The sequence below is a fragment of the Amblyomma maculatum genome, chromosome 10, assembly GCF_055883805.1.
Source record: "Amblyomma maculatum isolate TAMU_Amacu chromosome 10, ASM5588380v1, whole genome shotgun sequence".
Lineage (NCBI taxonomy): Eukaryota > Metazoa > Arthropoda > Arachnida > Ixodida > Ixodidae > Amblyomma > Amblyomma maculatum.
Window position 1 is genome coordinate 51130602 of NC_139353.1, and position 19456 is coordinate 51150057.

Genomic DNA, 19456 nt, shown 5'->3' on the forward strand with positions numbered 1-19456 from the left:
TCCCGTTTTTACTTCTTTATTTTCGGAAATAAGCTTCACTGATTTTCTGCAGCCGTCTTTAATTACTCGTTGTGAGCGCAAGAACCACTTTAGCTGCGCATTTCAAGCTCAGAAGATATCTTAAAGATATTTTAGCTAACCTGGAAGTTTACCCAAAAGTACTATTACAAACCCTTCTAAAAATTCGAAATATAAAAATATGATTAATATACCGCTCCAAATACAACCGGTTTTGATTAATGACCTAATCATTATTCCTAATCAGAATTTATACTCCTTACTATTTCCAAAAGTAAAAAATACATTTACAGCCAGACGCTACGTACACTAGCTTAGATATTTCTTGCCTTTGCATTATCTTGCATTATCTCGCATTGATCAGTTCTTAAAATTCAACTGGAAAGTAGGCATTTGCAGCATAGTTCTGTGTGGAATCTCGGTACCCTAACACTTTGATAATTGCTTACCTGGTGGCATTATTGAGTATGCTGGCCAAACGTGTTAAGAATTCGGGACACTGCACAAGAATCTGGGTGTCATTGCTGATATCTATGATATCTCCCACGATGGTCTTCAGGAATAGCGCCCAGTTCCACTGCACATGAAAGGAGAATTGTTCATTATGAAGATACAAAGACCAGTGATTCTACATACGACGGTCGCCTGTGAAGCGCCATTAGTAACTAGAAGATAATTTTAACCTCTCTGACATTGTTAAGCAGAAACGTTCAGGTGGATTACTTCGGTTAGGTTTCTATTGCCGCACAAAAATGATTTAAGGTAAATATTTATTGAGTTGTTTTCTTAAATGTTCTGATGCCTCTCCGATAGACACAACATATTATTCAGAAATGAAGCATGGCGAATCTCACCTTGTCAGACTCCGGCAGGCTACCCAGGTTGACCTTAACTGCCTGCTTTTTTTTCCGCTTCCACGATAGTTCCGTCGCCTGGAGGACAGCGAAGCGCTATCAGTATTTTAAGGCCTGACTGAAATAGTTATATATCAATATCAAGATAACTCTGCATTTTAGGACGGTTACAAAGAGGAGAACTCGGCACTTATGCTCTGGCTCTATTCTACTAATTTAACCAAAGCTGTGTACAATGCGATAAGCTTGGTATCACGGGAAACCAGCACTTAATAGATATACCGAAACTAGAAGGTGAAACTGAAAGATATCGCACTTACTTAGGCGACCTAATAGTCAAGAGAATAGTTATTTCAAATTTGTGGTGATTACTCGCTGGATGAACTGAATGATGAGCATCCATATCTTAATTCCCACAATAATTAGTATTTTCGCCTTTGCGCTTTATTTGCATCACGCCTTCTGGAGAACGTTTACCGGACGTAATTTACACATGCTGATAATACATGAAATGCGCCCGAGCTATGTAGGCTAGGAAACGTCAGACAAAAATGGACAGGACGGCTCAACTCCAAGTCTATTTCTTACCACTGTTCGTGTGATGTGTGTATTTATGCCAAACTTTTGTATGACATCCTAAGCAGGGCGTACATTTTAAAATATTCAATTATCTGATCTTTATGAGAGCATCACTACTACATATGCTAGCTAAGTAGGAATGTAAACACTTCAACACACCTGAGAATGCAAGAAAAGCGCATGTGCGTGGTACTTCCTGAGTGTTGTACATTCAAATTGTACTTCATCTATTTTATATCCTCACATAACGCCGTTTGTTGTTTTAAACCTTTCTCAACTGCTGCTTAATGAAGCACCGTAGTCGCGACTGGCATGCGAAGCCGATCTCTGTAAAGAGCCAGACCCACTAAAAGTCACTGATATGGCGTAATTGAGTTTGACAACAAATATTAAGATGTTCTGACGCTGCAGGCAGCTATTTTAAATGTTTTCTGACATCTTGAAGAACACTATAGCTATCACACACACCATAAAAGCGAGCAAATAGGGTCCCATTTTAATTATAACAGTGTTATAAGGTAAAAGCCATCAGGGTGGCTGACGCAGCTACTTATAATGCGCTGTGCCAACAAAAGGTAACTTTGTATGTATGAGAGAAAAGCGTAAGAAAGGCACAGTGAAGTAGCCTATTGAAACCGGCCAAACGCGGTTCACAGTGAGCTGCTTTTAAAGGTGATTTACAGTTTTTGAGCATTATCTAATTAGTCTCTAGTAATTATTTTAGACAGCGATAAGAATGCTGAAAATCTATAGTGCACACTACTCTCAGTAACCGTCATTTTGTTTCAGTGAGCAAGAACCTCATTTCTTTTTCGTTTGGCTGGGACTGCCAGTATATGTGCGGATACCCTGCTGACCACTGTAATTTAACGCGCTGAAATTGCGCATCAAACCTTCGTGAAGGCCGGGCTGCGGTGAAATTTTTACCATCCCGGACTTCTGGAGGGCATGCTAACATGACCGCACACTAGTCTTTTGGCTTTTCCCGGGCGCCTATGTGCGGTCGCCACGACATGGGTGCCAATGTCCAATCTTGATACTAGATGTTGCTTGCATGCAATTAGTTTGGTTTAGTTGGTCCCAAACTGGTACAAGCGTCCCCCGGCCTGGTGCTCGGCTTTTACAGGGGTGTGCGTTTGGGAGAAGCTCCGTAAACCCCGCTGCGCGCCCCTCCTCCGCAGTGGGCCCAAACCCAGTTTCGAACCTCGCAGCCTGAAAAGGTGGTTCTGTTTGTCTTGCAAAGGTACTTCCTTTGACCTTCACCTGAAGTGCTCCCTTAGAGCCTCAGCTGCAGCAGTCCTAAAAAAAAAAACGAAAAAAAAAAAGGGCCACATAATGGGCTGTCGCCGCGCAAGGCGGACTTATTGTTGTCCGATGGCGGAACGAATCACTGCCACATCGGCGCAACTATTTGGGCCGTGACCCCTTTTCCCAAGCATTTCACCCCAGAAGAGCCGAGCACCAGGCCGGGGGAAAGCTTGTACCCATTTAAAAACCGGTGGGTACCCGGCGGCACCAGGGATCGAACCCGGTACCTCCCGAATGCGAGGCGGATGCTCTACCACAAGGCCACAAGGGGGTGGGTACAAGCGTCCCCCGGCCTGGTGCTCGGCTTTTACAGGGGTGTGCGTTTGGGAGAAGCTCCGTAAACCCCGCTTTTTTAGGACTGCTGCAGCTGAGGCTCTAAGGGAGCACTTCAGGTGAGGGTCAAAGGAAGTACCTTTGCAAGACAAACAGAACCACCTTTGCAGGCTGCGAGGTTCGAAACTGGGTTTGGGCCCACTGCGGAGGAGGGGCGCGCAGCGGGACCCACCGGTTTTTAAATGGGTACAAGCTTTCCCCCGGCCTGGTGCTCGGCTCTTCTGGGGTGAAATGCTTGGGAAAAGGGGTCATGGCCCAAATATTTGCGCCGATGTGGCAGTGATTCGTTCCGCCATCGGACAACAATAAGTCCGCCTTGCGCGGCAACAGCCCATTATGTGGCCCTTTTTTATTCGGCACGGCCTTTGCAGGCCATGGTTGTTCGAAACTAAGCCCCCGAAGGGGCACAGCAGGGTTAGCAGAGCCTCTTCCAAACGCACACCTCTAAAGGAGCCGGGCGCCGGGCCGGGGGACGCTTGTACCCAATTTTACCGGTGGGTGTCCGGCGGCGGGTTTCGAACTGACCACCTCCCGCAGCCGAGACGGGCGCCCAAACCACTCGTCCCAAAGCACCTCAGGCTATGGGAGACGCCGTAGTGGAGGACTCCGAAAATTTCGACCACCTGGGGTGCTTTAACGTGCACTGACATCGCACAGCACACGGTCGCATTGCATTTCGCCTCCATCGAAAAGCATACAATTAGATCAGTTCCAGATATGGCATTCTGCTAAGGGGACAGTCAGAACGACAATTCGAGTAGCATTTGACCGCAGTCCGTTATTACCAGGGAATCTGAGCCCCGCCGAGCAATAGAAGGTGACGTTTGCAGCAGATGCTCAACTGATCCTCAAATGAAGTTAAAGCGGAGGCCACCTACCATAACGAGTTGTATCTCGAAGTGGAGCACGTTGTTCGGGATGTCTTCATCGCTCCCCTTGAAGGCGCGCATCACGTTGACGATCATTTGGCGGTATCTCTCCAGCACGTTCATCTCCAGCAGCATTGCCTTGGACAAGAGCGTGGGAGGCTCGCCCAGCTAGAAAGTACGAGCAGCAAAATTTTCTTCCCTTTTACCGGATACGTGCGGCCACCTTGCCAATGGCGGGGATGACGAATTTAGTATCGTATGTATCCGCAAGTGGCGCACACTCACGTGAACCATTCTCCTGGTGATGTCCCTCGGGTGCACGGACACTGTGGTGGAGAAGAGAGGCTGCAGCCGCAGACGCCGCGTCAGCTCGCCCACCAGTAGAGCTGGCTCTGGCGGAGACGGCGACGGCGAGTAAGGCCAGCCGGACAAGCCATGCCGCTCAAGCACCCGCAACAATGGGCCCAGCCCCAGGTGGTTCACCTGACCTGGAATGCCAGCAGCGGCAAGTTCTTCCACGCTGTACCGGCGCTAAACTAGCACCACTCTTAGATAATACCAAGCTCTTATCCACAGACTCGATCCACTAAAATGTTTTTACATAAACGTTTGACGCCGGCACAAAGCTTTAAGGCTCGGGAGCGATGTTTTATGAAAGCCCTCCAGGAGCCTTTTCTTTGGACAGTACAGTAAGAGCCGTGCCGGCTGACTGGGGCCAAGGTCTACTATGCTAATAAGACGCGATCCTGATAATTATGTGGTAAAACCTGCTTCAGCTTCATAGACCATGAAAATCTAATTTATAAGCAACAAAACTTTGCCCTGACGAAGTGAATATACTGCAAATTGTCGTGGCAAAATTAGGCTGCATTATAAATTAGAATTATTTTTGCTACGAATGCTTCCAGTAGGTGTTGTCTCCAGAATACTGCAGAACTGCATATGAAAACACTAGGGTTAGAGCAATCGCGTAAAGACAAGCATGCTCTGAAAACATATAGTGGGTCATCGTGGTAGCAAATCAGTATTATTCAAATCAATCAATATTATCTTGTTGTTGTCTACCTATGTGTACTCTCCAAGCCTCCTGATTAGCGCTTAACAGTTACAGTAAAAAATACAAAATATCCGCCTTCCTAACCCTCAAAATTAATGGACCAGTAAAGTGTAGTATTACATTATGTGCACTTTTTTTTATCGTTCTTTTATGGGTATAGGAGCACGACCACCGGCAATGCAAAACTGTTATTTCTGTATTTCAGAGAAAGGTTAGAGCGGAAAACAGTTGAGCGCAGTTATTACCTGCTTGAGACTCATCAAATGAACACGATTTCATCACAGGCTGTGACGCTGGTCCAAACGGTTGCGCAGTGCTTTCACACATACCAATAGTTCCGAAATAAAATTTACTGTTCTTCTGGCTGCAGAAGCCATGAGATCTCTCTACGCTGTTACTATTAATTCGATATTTCCTACCAATAGAGAAACAGTTACTGGTTACAGGGACGCTGAGCCCGAAGACCTAGATGTGACAACGGCAGCGACCGCCACGCTTCGATGAAGGGGAACCGGAAGGATACCATGTAGTGTGTAATGTAGGCGCGTGTTAAAAAGCCCCCCCCCCCCCCCCCCCCCCCCCCCCCCCCTGGTTGAAATTTCCGGAGAACTCCTCTACGGCGTGCATCATAGCCGAAGTCATTTTAGGATGCTAAACTTCATCTACAATATGTAAAGTTAGTTATGCTCCGGCTAGCATAAACTGGCCGCGTCTGAGAACTGATAAAAAGCCTGGTCTATGTGTAGTAGAGTACAGCGCACTCGTCGTTAGCATTTTCTGTCGAACAAAAACACAGGGCGAGAACAACGACAACTTACGCCTGTCAATACATCCACCCAGCAGAGCTGCCGCCTTCTGCATGGGCGTCTGCAGTTCATCGGGAAGAACAGTCGCGTTGAGTATGCCTGCGTAGAGCACGGCCAGAAATGACTTCAGCAGTACAAGCACCGACAAATAAGAAACGCAGCGAGTCAAGATATATATCTCAGTTAGCCAACAACATATGCGACCACCTAAAGTCTTGTCAGTTATAGTTTTAAGGCACAAATACTCATAACGTCGCGCTGTCTTTGTAAGAAAACTTAGCGGCTTTATAGCGTCTTATTAAAAAGCCGGTAAAAGGAAACGGCGGTGAAAACGTGGACTCGAGAAAACAGAACTAGTGGGGCTCCACAAAAAAGTACCTGCGGTAAATTAACTCACAATTTGAGAGAGAGAGAGGAATATTTATTATTGCAGGCAATATTAGCATAGGCCTTAGAGCCCAGCCGCGGCTACAATTTCAAGCGCAGGGAATCAATAAAATCTGAAGGCCGTACAAGGGAAGGAAGAGCCAGCTTTTCAAAGTCGATTAGTTGCTGGTGGTCGGTCAGAGGGTGCTCACTCATTCCCACATCAAGAGGCATAGTGTGGATGTACCTGCACCACTGCGCTTCATGATAGGTGTCAGTGGGTTGACGTGCATTTCTGTTTCATATGAATGTCATGTCACAGCTGACATACATGACAGTATGTAACTGCTGATATACGGCAGCTTACTTTCTCTAGCGTATGCGGGCCTCCCGGAGCCAGCGTATGTACGTTGCGTCTGCGAAACGCGTGGTGAAAACGTGCCCTGCAATCCAAGCCAGACATTCCCAATGACCCTGCAACAACCTGGTTGTGTTGTACGCAGGCCAGTGAATACGCTTCAACATTCCCAGGGGCAGCGAAGCACCCTAACATTTAGATGACGAAGAAATCAACAAGCCACAATGGGAAGTGTACAACGAGTGACTTGCATTTCGATGTAGATGGATCTACATGTATTGTTCCAAGTGCTTGGAAATTGGGATTATTACTGCCGCGCTTTTGCCAGTCGTGTTGACGTGCTTCCAAGAACCGTGGGGTGCAGAGGTCGTCAAGAGAGGGAGCATATAGAAACGGGTTCCTAATCCGTCGCATCATTCGGCAGTGTGGAACCGGATAGCTGCCGACGCTGTGATCGCCCGGCAGATGGCACAAGTGCACTCACCGAGCACGTCCATGTCCAGTGCCCTCCTCAGTAGCGTGAAAAGGGATCGCTCGTCTCGGTGGCTGGGCACTTGATGTCGCCCTTTCCAGCGGGAGCAGGCGAACTTGTAGAAGTCGTCGCATGGGTCCAGAGCCCAGTCCACGCTCGCGTTCAGGAAGTGCGCTGTGTGCAAAGAAAGGATAATTGGATGGGGAAATTTATAATGATTCGGCGTACACGGTGATGCCACCAGGCGCCACAGTGCATGCTTGTGTACCTAGAACAGAGTCAAAGCTTTGACGATTACCCTATCTCTCTAGGTATTCGCGATAAACGATAAGACACTATATATTTCACAGCAAGAATGTTTCAAGTTTCCTATCGAGAACAGCTCTTTACTGAACGTTCTGAATGATCCTAATCGACCAAAGTACCCCATTTTTTCCTGGCATGCCTTTAATTACTTGGAAGGAGAAAGCCATTAATTCTCCTTACATTTTATAGTGTGTAAAGAAGAGATGACAGCTAAGCAATAGCAATAGAAATGGAACTGATAACCGCAAAACACGTTCTAAGGTTGCACGACAGATGTTTCCAAGCCAACAGTTGGCCTGCTACTCAAGCTTGTGTGCCTACTGCACTAGTTGAAAAAATGCACAGAGGCCTCTCTGGAATCAAGGAAACAAAAAGCACAAATTTCTCGCATAAGAAACTGATTACCAGACTGGAGGCATAAAACAAGATCAGTGCAAGCCAAATCGCACAACCTTCCATCCTTCAGAACGAGGTTATATCAGCACACGAACCGTTTACAGTTCACACTAGTGCAGAAGATCGCACTATTAGCTACTGGAATTGTACTCGTTGTGTGGCAGCGCAATTTATTTCTCTCCTTGAAAAACTTCAGCCTTACCTTCGTATTCGCATTGCTTAGTGTCGCACATCAGCATTCGCTCAGACGTGTGGCTCAGCACTGCGAAGAGGCGGTTTGAAGGAGAGAGAGAAAGCGAGAAATATAAATTTAATGAAGTGCTATATGAACAAATTTCTAGTTTCATGTGTGATTCTCGCAAGTGAAGCTGTCCCTGGCTTTAGGTACATAATAGATGTATTATGCATGGCTGTTCTGCGCTGTTATTCTCTAATTTCTGCTAGATTGTTTAGGTTTAGACCGAGTAAAAGGTTTGCTCGTAACACATATGCCATGCACAGTGCTTTATTATGTTTTGCACAGTTCGATATCATTCGACTGATAATGTGATTTGGGCTCCTGTGGAGTAGGCTTTACGAAAACCTGCCTGACAGTTTGGTCTGTTGAGGTCAAGGGTGGTCCTAATTTTAAAAACGAGAGTAATTACTCATTGTCATCCACCCGAGCGCAGCCATACGGCTACAAAGGAAAGCTATACAGCTTTCTCAGAAACTTCGTAGTTAAAGAAAATCCCCGGATCAGAACGAATATTTTTTTTTTAACTACGAAGTTTCTGAGAAAGCTGTGCAGCTTTCCTTTGTAGCAGTATGGCAGCGCTCGGGTGGATGACAATGAGTAATTACTCCCTTCTTAGAAATCTACTCCACCTTGGGGGTTTCCCCTAAATATTTGACCAACACTGGTCCTACTTCTGTTATATACCCTGGTAAAAGCCTTCTAAGCAAACGCTAGTGCAATGATTATTCCTTCCAAATTTCTATATGCCACACTTCCCAGATTCAGATACGCTCGAATTCATGAGGTATAGCGTATATACAGGTCGGTCTGTTTGTAGCCAGTGTTCCCATCATTATTTGAATGCGTACGATGTTACACCATCCTCGCCAGCTGCTTTTATCGTTTTCTCTGCATGTAACGGTCTTTGTTACCCCTTATTTTGCTACAGTCAGCGTTCTCACTAGCTGTTTTCTACCCCATCTGTCATTATCCTCCAAATAACTGCGGAAGCTGCATTGATCTCTCCATAGCTGGCAGGCTAATTCGCATATTTTATTCATATTGGTAATGACACTGGTCTCCTTAGTTATTTACCACATATATCTCATGTTTGACCTACATTTTCTCCAGAACAAATTTATTTTGCGTCTATTATAAGCCAATTTTGCTTCCTTTTTTTGTCTACACTACATATATTCTTGATTAATACACAGCCCAACGTAGCTAGAAGCATCGTTCTCTTGATATAATGTTTTTTTATTATCCTAGTTGAGTTCATTCATAGTGTGGGTCGCTATGAAAAGCTGAGCTGTAGAAAGGTCACCGTAGTGACGCCAATATAATTGACCTGGCCGAGGTAAGCAGCACTTACATCCCCGACGTGTCTTGTTGGCAGCTGCAAATCCAATGGCTGTCCATGGACACGCAGAAAAGGAAAAAAACGCAGGTCAGGTCTCTTCGAAAACAAATGCTGCTATATACAGACTGTTTGCAAAACGATGCTAGAAAATTACTTAATTTGGCTTCAGCTGAGGAAGATCGGATGCTAAAGCCTTTGTTTTCGAGTAAGTGCGTAAGCCGTTCTAGAACTAAGGAAATGATTGCGAAGCACTTCTTCATTTTGAATTGACTGCTCTGCAGTAAACTTTATAGACTGCAAAGACCAATGAGTTATCAAGCAAATAGTGGATGCCAAGACTGCGTAACTAATAACAAACAGTTTTGTTTTTTTTTTTTCAGTGATTCATAAAGTGCGTTTTATCAAAATATGCGAAAATAGACATCACTTCTATCCTGTGCAGGTTTTAGACACAATGCTACTTTCCGCTGGGAACACTAGCTTTAATAGCAAAATTAACCAGCACGAGCAGCAGGCCAAAAAGCAAGGTGAAAGTGATGAACCAGTCGAAATGGCAACGATGCTAGTCTAGCATAATTAGGAAAGGGTCTGAAGGTGGAGTGGGCTCAGATTCGACAACAAATTATCATTAACTTCCGCTCGAAATGTAATTGCTTAACGTTGATCGCATGTTACTGCTCTCGGCCAAGATAATCCGCTGCATAAAACATCCCATTTATCTGTATGCGTGTTCTTTAGTGTATGCCGATGGATAAGTGCTCCTAAATGAATTCCAGCCTTACTCGGAGGCATGCCCTAAGCGCTAATTAGAAGGGCAAGCGTTGTGCTTATTGTATGTATCATGTGCCCTTAGTTTCGTCGCGTTTTACTTTTGTCTTCAGAAGAATCGGCTTGTGTTTGGTTAGGGATAATCTCGAGAGCTCTTATATTCGCCCTACTTTTTTCCTTACCAATTCATGCGTCTTACCTGTGTCTTCTTGTTTGCGCTGTTTAAATTAATAACGGATGTTTACCAACTCGCCCAACAAAGTATCTTGTTAAACCATTGCTTATGTAGCATCAGGTAACCTATTTACACTTAAACAATGAAACAATAAAGATGCAAATTACCTGAACATCTGGGTTGCGCGATACAGTTAAACAACCCAATGTCAGGGATCTTCATTCTTTCTTTAAGGAAGACATACAGAAGGCAGGGCGAGCGAAAGAGGCCATACGGGGTTTGACACGAACTCCTTATTCATAATTTCCTATGTTGCGCATCCCGCGGATAACCTGAAATAAGTGACACTAGCAATATGGCATGAGGTCCCGTCTTGTCTTACCTTCCTCGATGCGCGAGAAGTTCATGGTGAGCACGGTGGCCAGGAGCAGCGCCGTCACGACAAGCACCACGAAGCTGTGAAGCACGAACGCGCGCAGCGTCGACGACGGAGGAGGACGCTGGCTCCTGGGAGACACGACGTCGAATGCTTCGAAAGGAGAATGTTAGCGTATCCGGCGTAAAATATACCTAGCCTGACTACCCCACTGCGGCGCAAATACTTCACTCCAATGTCTTTCTCCCTCCTAATTTTAACCATCCTCCACGCATTCTTTTGGAAATTAGTTAGTTGCCCTTAGCGACCGGTGTCCACCGGTTATCTTGCCTTGCCATACATACTATTCCCATGCCCATTTCGACTTCATGATTTTGACTATAGGCGTCATTACTCGAGTCTCAACCGCTCTGCATGACACCTTCCCACCCCCGTTACACATTTCATTTTTATTTCCTGTTCTCTGCGCTATACGCATTATAACTCCAACCCTTTCTGTTACCCTTGACGTTACTGCCCCATTTACGAGTGGCGGTAAGGCACAGCTGTTATATGCAATGTTTTGCAACTTTATATGAACCGTTTCGAAACATTCTCTCGCCTCAGCCGGAGGCTCATTTGCTGCCAGACCGGTGCAGAAAGCCTTTCGTTGCTGGCCCTTTTGTTGCGTAGTAAGCTTAACAATGGTCCTTAGCTGGTTTGACCACACGTGCTGTGAAACCAGAATTATATTCGATGATATTGAGAGGGCAGATGTCACCAGCAACGTTTTTTCCCCGACTGTGGCAATAGGGGTACCATCTAGCGTCACTGTGAAAACATGTCCTTCTTTCCTCGGTGCTTTATAATAACGGTGCTTTCTTCAGTGACGCCAGATGGCGTCACAAGTCGGCGTTGGTGTTTTTTGGTTCCTAATCTCGTCGCAGGTGGTTCTGCTTTCTTATAATTTGCGGCTAAACCAGGTAAGCACTATTGTCAACATCTACTATATACGCAAGCTTTTTTCACGGCTAAATCGCAAACAAGCCTCCGTTTGAGGCGCAATAATTTTTTAAGCGGATATACTTCTCTCTTGAATTATACTGGCGAACTGCCATTCATGATATCAGAGTTCCTGCCATAAAGGGTTTAACCCGCTTTCAATACCCTATGAATGTGCTCACGCGGGTTATGGAGGCAAGATAATTTTCCCTTATTGCTCGAGATACCACAGTCATCGGGTCTATGATCACTCGCGCTACCGCTCAGAGTGGTGCATTCGCTTGACTTATAAGTGTTTGTTTAGGAGGCTCTTTCTAATGCGGCTTAAAGCATAACGGCTTTAATCGCACAATGCTAATAAAGCGGCCAACAAAGTCAAGGCGAGTAGTCTCACCAGGAAAAGGCGTCCATGCCGGCTCCTCATGCCACGAGGATACCTGCGGGACAGTGTGAAAACTAATGGAGAAATATAACCGTATATATTCGCAGTATAGGGCGAACAGTGGGTATAAAACATGGCTCGAGCAGTCTTTATAGCTTTGTCTTTGCTTCAGTGAAAATATGGCAATATTTGACTTTTTAAAAGCTGTTAATATTAACACTATGGCGTTAAAGGGCGGGTTACGGTGGAAATCCGACGTTGCTATAGGCGTAAACTTTAGGAGTTGGGCGAGTTGGTAGGTACTCATGCTAAACGAGCGCTTCTGCTGTAGTGCTGTCTTTTCTTCCGTATTTGTCCTTTGCGCTCGTTTAGCATGAATGTTATAGGCGTCGATGTTGACGTCAGCGTCGTGCACGAAAAATCACCAGCATGGTAAAGGCAGGCAGTAGCTATAGTAGCTGGCATGGACAAGCATTGCTTATTGAGTGGTTTGTGCGGCTTCACAAGACCACGTGATACCAAAACGTTGGGAGGAGGTGCCAACTGCTCATTTGCAATGGGAAGCTGAAATACGAATCAGCCTTCCAGTGCTCTTGAATGCCAGGACAAGCACGCTACACCTAGGCCACGCAGATACGTCTATACGGCTTGGTTAAAGCGAGGCTTTATGACGTCACGCCCTTAAAAGCAGACCATAATTGGCCCAATAATTTTTCCTTGACTGACATGGCAACTATAGTTTACTGAGAATCCTAACTCTAAATTGCCTGTTTTCACGATAAAAGGCCATCTGTTCTAATCATGGTGAAATGAAAGCATCGGAGCGAAGAAATTAAATGAACAGCAGAAAAAGGCAAACGTCGCATTGAGGCACAAGACGCTCAAGCTGCAAAGTTGTTCTCTGTGTTTTTATCCAGCTCTTCCGTGATCAATCAAGTACCAACAAGCGCACATAAAGTACTTTAACCTCCGGTAGGAAGTCTCATCGTAATGAATAGTGTGTCAGAGATAAATTATGAATTAGCGTGGTTTTTCAGGCCAACAGACTATCGTATACGTTGCTAAATCTGATAATCACTTATTTTTCTTGCTACCGCCGTATGAATACAAGGAATTGTGAAAGCGATGAGTTTCATCGCACCGACCCAAACCGCATAAATTGGCTCAGTTCTATAATTACCTCCTTAAAAGAGATGCAGACATCGTTTAGTTGTCGTGAGCTCGGATACGATAACTGTGGCAAATAAATGAGACTCAAATTTGTGACTGTCTCAACATATATCATTTCCCCGTCTACAGAGGTTATTCTACAAACTATTAGGCGTGCAGATGCTCCTTTGAATGAAGCCAGTTATCTCTGGATCATTTGCGTGAATATTAAAAATTCCGGTGCGGTAGCGTTTTAATGGCACTACAAAAACGGGGAGAAAATAGAGCGCGGATAAATTTTCATTTCGCACGTGCATTTACTAGCCCACCTGAGCTCGTAGCGCGTCAGTGCAGTGTTGACCGTCGCGATGCCTGACGTGGTCCTTCGATGATTCGTCGCGCTTTACCTCAGCTGGACCAGAGGGTTGCCGCTTCTCCCAGCTCTGCTTGAGACTCGCTACATAGGCACAGGAAATACCAAACCGACATTAGGCTCCATGCAGTACATGATATAGCACGCCTGAAATTTTTCTATGCGGGCGGAAACGGCACTGTTGGGTAAACAGCGGCTTACCTTCGATAAGATTCGATCTTCTTCTACCCGTACCGCGCGCCGCGCACCCGCGAACAGCGTCAGCTCGATATCATCATCATCTTCACTCCAAAAAGCTGGCCGGCGCCCAGTATTCCCTATTCGTACAAAAGTCGAACACTGGAATGGCCGCCTATAAAATAAAACAAATAGCACTTCGTAGCAAGGTGAATGCGCTTGCGGCTACGAAAGCGTACGCGATGCGAGCATGTGCGAATTAATATTTTGTCGCAGCCGCGTAAAATAATCGCTTGAAATGACTGTAGGTCTTTGGGAAACCGGGTTATGAGCTTTCAAATAACCAGGTATTTTGCCATCTGCATCCACTTTATTTCCGCAAACACCTGAATTTCGTCCAGCACGCCCAATCTCCTTCCCCCTCTCCTACTCGCCCGCTGATGCTTCTGTAATCTCTTGCTAATGAAGATGAAGCATGTGCTGTATGTGGTAACTCCAGTGAAACAATTGACCAAATTATACTCGAATGTAATGGTATCCATCCGGAAGTTGATGCAGGCGCAATCACTGTTCCTGAAGCACTGGGGTTTAGAGATACCAGTGGCCGGGTGAATAAACCGGCGGTGGAAGCTAGCGAAACACGACTCGAAGATTGGTGGCTTAAAAGCAGAAAAGTGACATAATGTTAGTAATGTAGAGACAAAAATTCAATAAATAGAATAATGGTATAGTTAACCAATCTAAAACAATAATTAAGATATAGGGAGAAAAATGAGCATGATAGCTACTGCTACCACCCCGTTTCAAATGGGACGCCTCTATATTCCATCCATCCGATCAAAAACACCGGAGCGGCGATTGTTTGGGCCCACTTCGCAGCGCGGCTCGGCAGCATAATTTTTCAAGTGTCTGTATCTAAGAACGTTTGCCACGATCTTAAAAGCAGAGCTGAAACTTTTTTTTTTCCTAATCCGTGGTTCTTTTTCTCCCGTTCGCTTACCTGGAAGAGCACAGGGCTGCTTCCACACTTTCCCAGTATTCAAAACGGTTTCTGCTGTTAGGATCGAGACCAGCAGCCGAATGTCGAAACCGCTAAGCCGGTGCGATTGTTTTTTCTGATAGGCCTTTCCTGAACTGCATGACATGAATGGCAGATGAATTCGTGAACTAGAAAAATTCACTTTCCTTATTTCATTTTTCAATAGCACGATATATATTGAGCCACTTGCCTGGCTGCTTCGCTGTATGAAGTAATTTTTTTTCTCGTTCAAAAACTGCGCTGGAAATAATAAAACAAATAATTCTGTGTGCCTTGTGCAAGTTGGTTTTACAGGAAGGCGGACATCATGCACATGATTCAGCCCTAAAGTTACACGATTAATTAGCCAGTATTGCAAATCAACTTTATTCCGATGTTAACAGTGGTAATGCGAGATTGGAGGCATTCATCATCACGAGTAGGCCCTGCTTTTAATGTTTCCTATTGACAGTGGGGTCCGAATTATGACCATCAAAGATATAAATTTCAAAGCTTAATGGGTTTGCTCTGCGGCATTTATATCAATAAAATGGCGTCTATTCTGTGTCTTAAGCAACAGCCTTAAACGCTGTTTGTGTATTTGATGTAATCTTGATGTAGTTAACTTTGCTTTGGCGCCATTATAATACTTGCAATGCATGAAACCTGGAAGAACGAGCATTTATCATTCTAACAAATTTTAACGTAATTTTAGCATTCAATATTCCGACTGAGATGGCTGATTATCAAAATTTAGAAATGGGGCTCAACTTTGACGCTGACATATTTTGACTTCGCAATGATATTTAGCCCTTAAAGTCACACATAAAAGTGTTACAAAATTTCAGTAAATAATCATGTAATCAATATGCCACACAATGTAGATAAATGATATCCACCTTGGAAAAGATACGGAGACGTGCATAGAACCTCCTTTGCACCCTCATTTAACACCATATAAAACGCGTTTTGCCTTAAAGACTGCCTTTTCATGCGAACCTGCAATGGGGGGAAGGGGGGGGGGGGGGGGGGGGGCAACCCGCTTCCAAAGATGCTCATGCATATGTATGGTGGATTTTTTTACTTATAACTAAGGACTGATGCTGGTTGCAATTAGCAGTTCTTTACCATACCTCAAGAAAATTCGAATGCATTATGTAAAATCGGGATGATTAAAGCGTGCAATATGTGGCCACAAAACGCCTCCCCGGTTCAGCTTAAGTCTTTTTGGGGGGCCATATGTGCGCACAAAGTCAAAGCAAGTATTTCTTTAAGACAGTTAGGAAGATCCGGTCCAAAATAATTTCATTCGCTATAAGAATGCCGGTTCTCCTCTTTTTCTTTTTTTCAAAGCAATCTAATCGTCCTTCCCGGTAATGATCGTAGCTTATTTTTGTCAGTCCTAAATCAGATTTCCATTAATAACAAAAACAATAGAAGTGTAAGTGTATACTTGAGAAATTTAACTGTTAAAAACGTATGCAGTGGCGCAAGTGCATATAATAATGCACCTTGCTACTTCATTTTTATATTATCTACATGGTGAATTCTACACGCCGAAGGAATCTGTCACCGCAGAAAAATTTGCAATTACGTCAATGTACTTGTGTCTTGTTAGAAATGAACATTTTATTGGCGGCCCATGAGGAAGGAAAATAATCAAAGTACAACGTGACACTCTACAAATACCAAGAAACAAGAATGGGAATCAAAGTCAAGACAATTACTCGTGTTTTCTATGCGTTATGACAGGACTGCAGCCTATAGGGATGAGTGGTTTGTTTTAGTTTAGTTAACTCACCGTCCTAAAGTCACGCCGGTTTTGTATTGGACACAGGTATGGAGGGCTTCGGCTCATTTCGATCACTTGGCATTCTTCGACATACAATGATATCGCATAATATATGGTAACTTCTCGTTTCGCCTACGTCAGAATGCCTCCGCCGGTGACGAGATCGACCCCAGGTCGCACGACTACGTAGTCGACCTCCCTTACCACACGCCACCACGGCGGGGCGCAGAACCGTTTCCGGTGACTGATCGTGGCAGCTACGTTTGCGTAGCGGTGTGAGAACGAGGTTTCCACCCGTGAATCTCGCGACGATGTGCTGTCATTAGCAGCCAAACTCACAGACGTCGGCCGACAGGAAATATCATCATCACCATCATTATCATCATCATTAGCCTGACTATACCCACTGCAGGGCGAAGGCCTTTCCCATTTTTCTCTAATTAACCCGGTTCTGTGCTAGCTCCATCCACATGACACCTGCTAACTTCTTAACCTCATCCGCTCGCCTAACTTTCTGCCGCCCCCTGCTACGCTTTCCTTACCTTGGAATCCAGTTTGTTACCCTACGCGACCATCGGTTATCCTCTCTTCGCAAACATGTCCTGCCTATGCCCATTTCTTCTTCTTAATTTCCACTAGAATGTCAGTAACTTGAGTTATTTCTCTGACCCACTCGCATGTTTCCTATCTGTTAACGTTATCCCTGCAATTTTACTTTCCATAGCCCTCTGAGATTATGACTAGCAGCTTACCGGTATCGCTCAAGAGGAAAGTATACAACAGTTACATCTTGCCTGTACTCACCTACGGAGCAAAAACGTGGAGGCTAACCACGAGGGTTCTACTTAAGTTGAGGGCAGGAAGTATGGCACAGTGCAATTAAGTCAAGATGCTGCGGTGCAGTTCCGTCACAAGAAATGCGTAATCCTTCACGGGTCCGCATAAAAGTTATTTCTCTCTCTCCGTTTTCGAGACAGTGAAGGGTGTGACACCAGCTTATGAAGAAGGCGCGTTTTTTTGTGTGTGAACTAGGTTGCGATAACCATAGACTTTTTTAATCATGTTTTGTTTGCGTAGAAAAAAACTTACGGAAAGGAATCTAGCGCCCTCAGTTAACCACACGCATTTTCAGTGACAGAGCATAGGTTCAACGCTTACGCGTTGTCAGGAGATAAGGAATTGCATAGACAATTAAGAAGAAACGTACGCAGAGATGAATAAAGTAAGGTCTGGGGATGCATGAGGGAGCTTACAACGAAATACACTAAAGGCTGAATTTCAAAATGCTCTTTGGCTTACTCTATTTCCTTACCCTCCACGAGGAGTCCTCCATTCTCCTTAAACTTAAGAGGCGTTTAAAGGAGGTGTCTAATTTTCTAACCCTCCTTTAGCAGCTCCTTGTCTAAGGGGGCACTCAGAGCGACGAGGAGCCACTTGTACCCGTCTAGTGTCGGGAATATGCGCCTAATGTTTCAGGTATAATGTTTCAAATTGTAATAAAAGGAAATACAAATTTATTGTGTTGTTTCTTTCGAAGTGCGCTCCTATATGTTTCCGTCTTTTATCTGATACGTTTTGTTTCAAAGCTATACTTGGCTTGACAAACCAAACATTGTTGGCCTGGCAAAAACGGAGAGGCTCTGCACGAGCAGCAAAGAATGCCCGTTCTTCGCACTCTTCCAGTCGCATTTGGCGTCGTCCGAGCCGCCAGAGACGCCCTTGTGCGCAAGCGCGAAAGAAGTAGTACAGGAAAGCATGCGTTCCAGTGAAGAAGCAATAAAATGAAGCATAAAAGGTAGGGCAGTGTCTACCTAGAGAAAAAGGCGCTCCAAAGAAAGCCTCACAAAGTGTTCCTTAGTAAGAGGTTTTTAAAAATTCACTGAATGAATGCGAGCCGCTCTTAAAGCGCCTTAAAGCGCCCTCCCTCAGATAAGGAGTGTTTCAAAAATTTGGCCCCAAGCATTGCAGTCCTGAGACATTGTGATGGATATGAATCACTTTTACAGCTTAAAAGCTTGAATTCTAAAATGTTCTTTTTTCTCCTGACCATGCTTCCCGGAGAAATCGTAGCTTCACACTGGCTTCACAAATTTTGTATGATGTGTGCTGCATTGATCTAGCTTACATATTTTCGTATAATTGTTTTGTCCTAGTACTTAATTGAATTTTACATTTATTACATTATCTGTTATAGAAAGTTCTAGTAACAAGACCATTGTGCAAACCTGAGTAAATATTCTCTGCGAAAAATAATCAAGAATATAAATGTGCCAGAAGTCAAGCGCTGCATCAACCATTCCCTTCGTATATAGGCTCTATGTCCCGAGAATGACTGCATGTACCCAACATGTTTCTTATCATGCCTAGCTCTTGCTAGTCTCCAATGAAACATGGATAAATGTATAACTATTTAATACCTGAGGTATTTTAATTATATATGTATTTCCATATTCGATTCACTTCCAAATGAAGATGTTCAATATCATCGATCTGTAGCGAACAGTAAAGCATAGCACATCAGATCCCAACTTCTTTCGTGTTTTCAACCTCGTCGCAAAACTGATGAATTCAATGAATTGTGTAAAGTTGGGAAAGTCACAAGCTGAGAGAATTTCACCTATTCGCAGCAAGCTTAAGTTCATTTGAGATTCAGAATGTGCCGGTAACGGTTATAATGCCTTTTGCGCCGCACAATGACTTAACGCAGGCAGAAGCGAAGAATGGGGCGCCTGCCAAGGAAGTTGTGAATAAAGAAAAATACAAATTGATGTAGCAGCTTCACAACAGGAAAAAGCAACAAGTGCCAGCCCGTTTACTGGAACGAGGCCAGCCAACCTGTGCGTGGATGTTAATGAGTGCAGCGCCGACCAATTACTCATTATTTCCTACCGCGGAATATTCACACGCCGATAAAAGGGCATTATTTAGAGCATGGTTGTTTTTCTTGCGAAATAAGCGGAGCAACT

The 19456-nt window shown here is 44.5% G+C and overlaps 1 protein-coding gene across 1 annotated transcript in view; it reads right to left on the reverse strand.

Annotated features, from left to right (window-relative positions):
• LOC146176366 (neprilysin-1-like) overlaps window positions 1-19456 on the reverse strand; it is a 60114-nt gene that overhangs the window by 14069 nt on the left and 26589 nt on the right. Inside the window, exons 3-13 of the mRNA XM_084582708.1 lie at window positions 13460-13587; window positions 11994-12036; window positions 10625-10749; window positions 9312-9350; window positions 7925-7984; window positions 7033-7194; window positions 5837-5923; window positions 4247-4449; window positions 3971-4129; window positions 873-950; window positions 468-595 (exon numbers count right to left, since the gene is read on the reverse strand). Of these exons, the coding sequence (XP_084438834.1) occupies window positions 468-595; window positions 873-950; window positions 3971-4129; window positions 4247-4449; window positions 5837-5923; window positions 7033-7194; window positions 7925-7984; window positions 9312-9350; window positions 10625-10749; window positions 11994-12010 (1058 nt within the window). The 5' untranslated portion in view covers window positions 12011-12036; window positions 13460-13587. The remainder of the gene's footprint in view (window positions 1-467; window positions 596-872; window positions 951-3970; window positions 4130-4246; window positions 4450-5836; window positions 5924-7032; window positions 7195-7924; window positions 7985-9311; window positions 9351-10624; window positions 10750-11993; window positions 12037-13459; window positions 13588-19456) is intronic.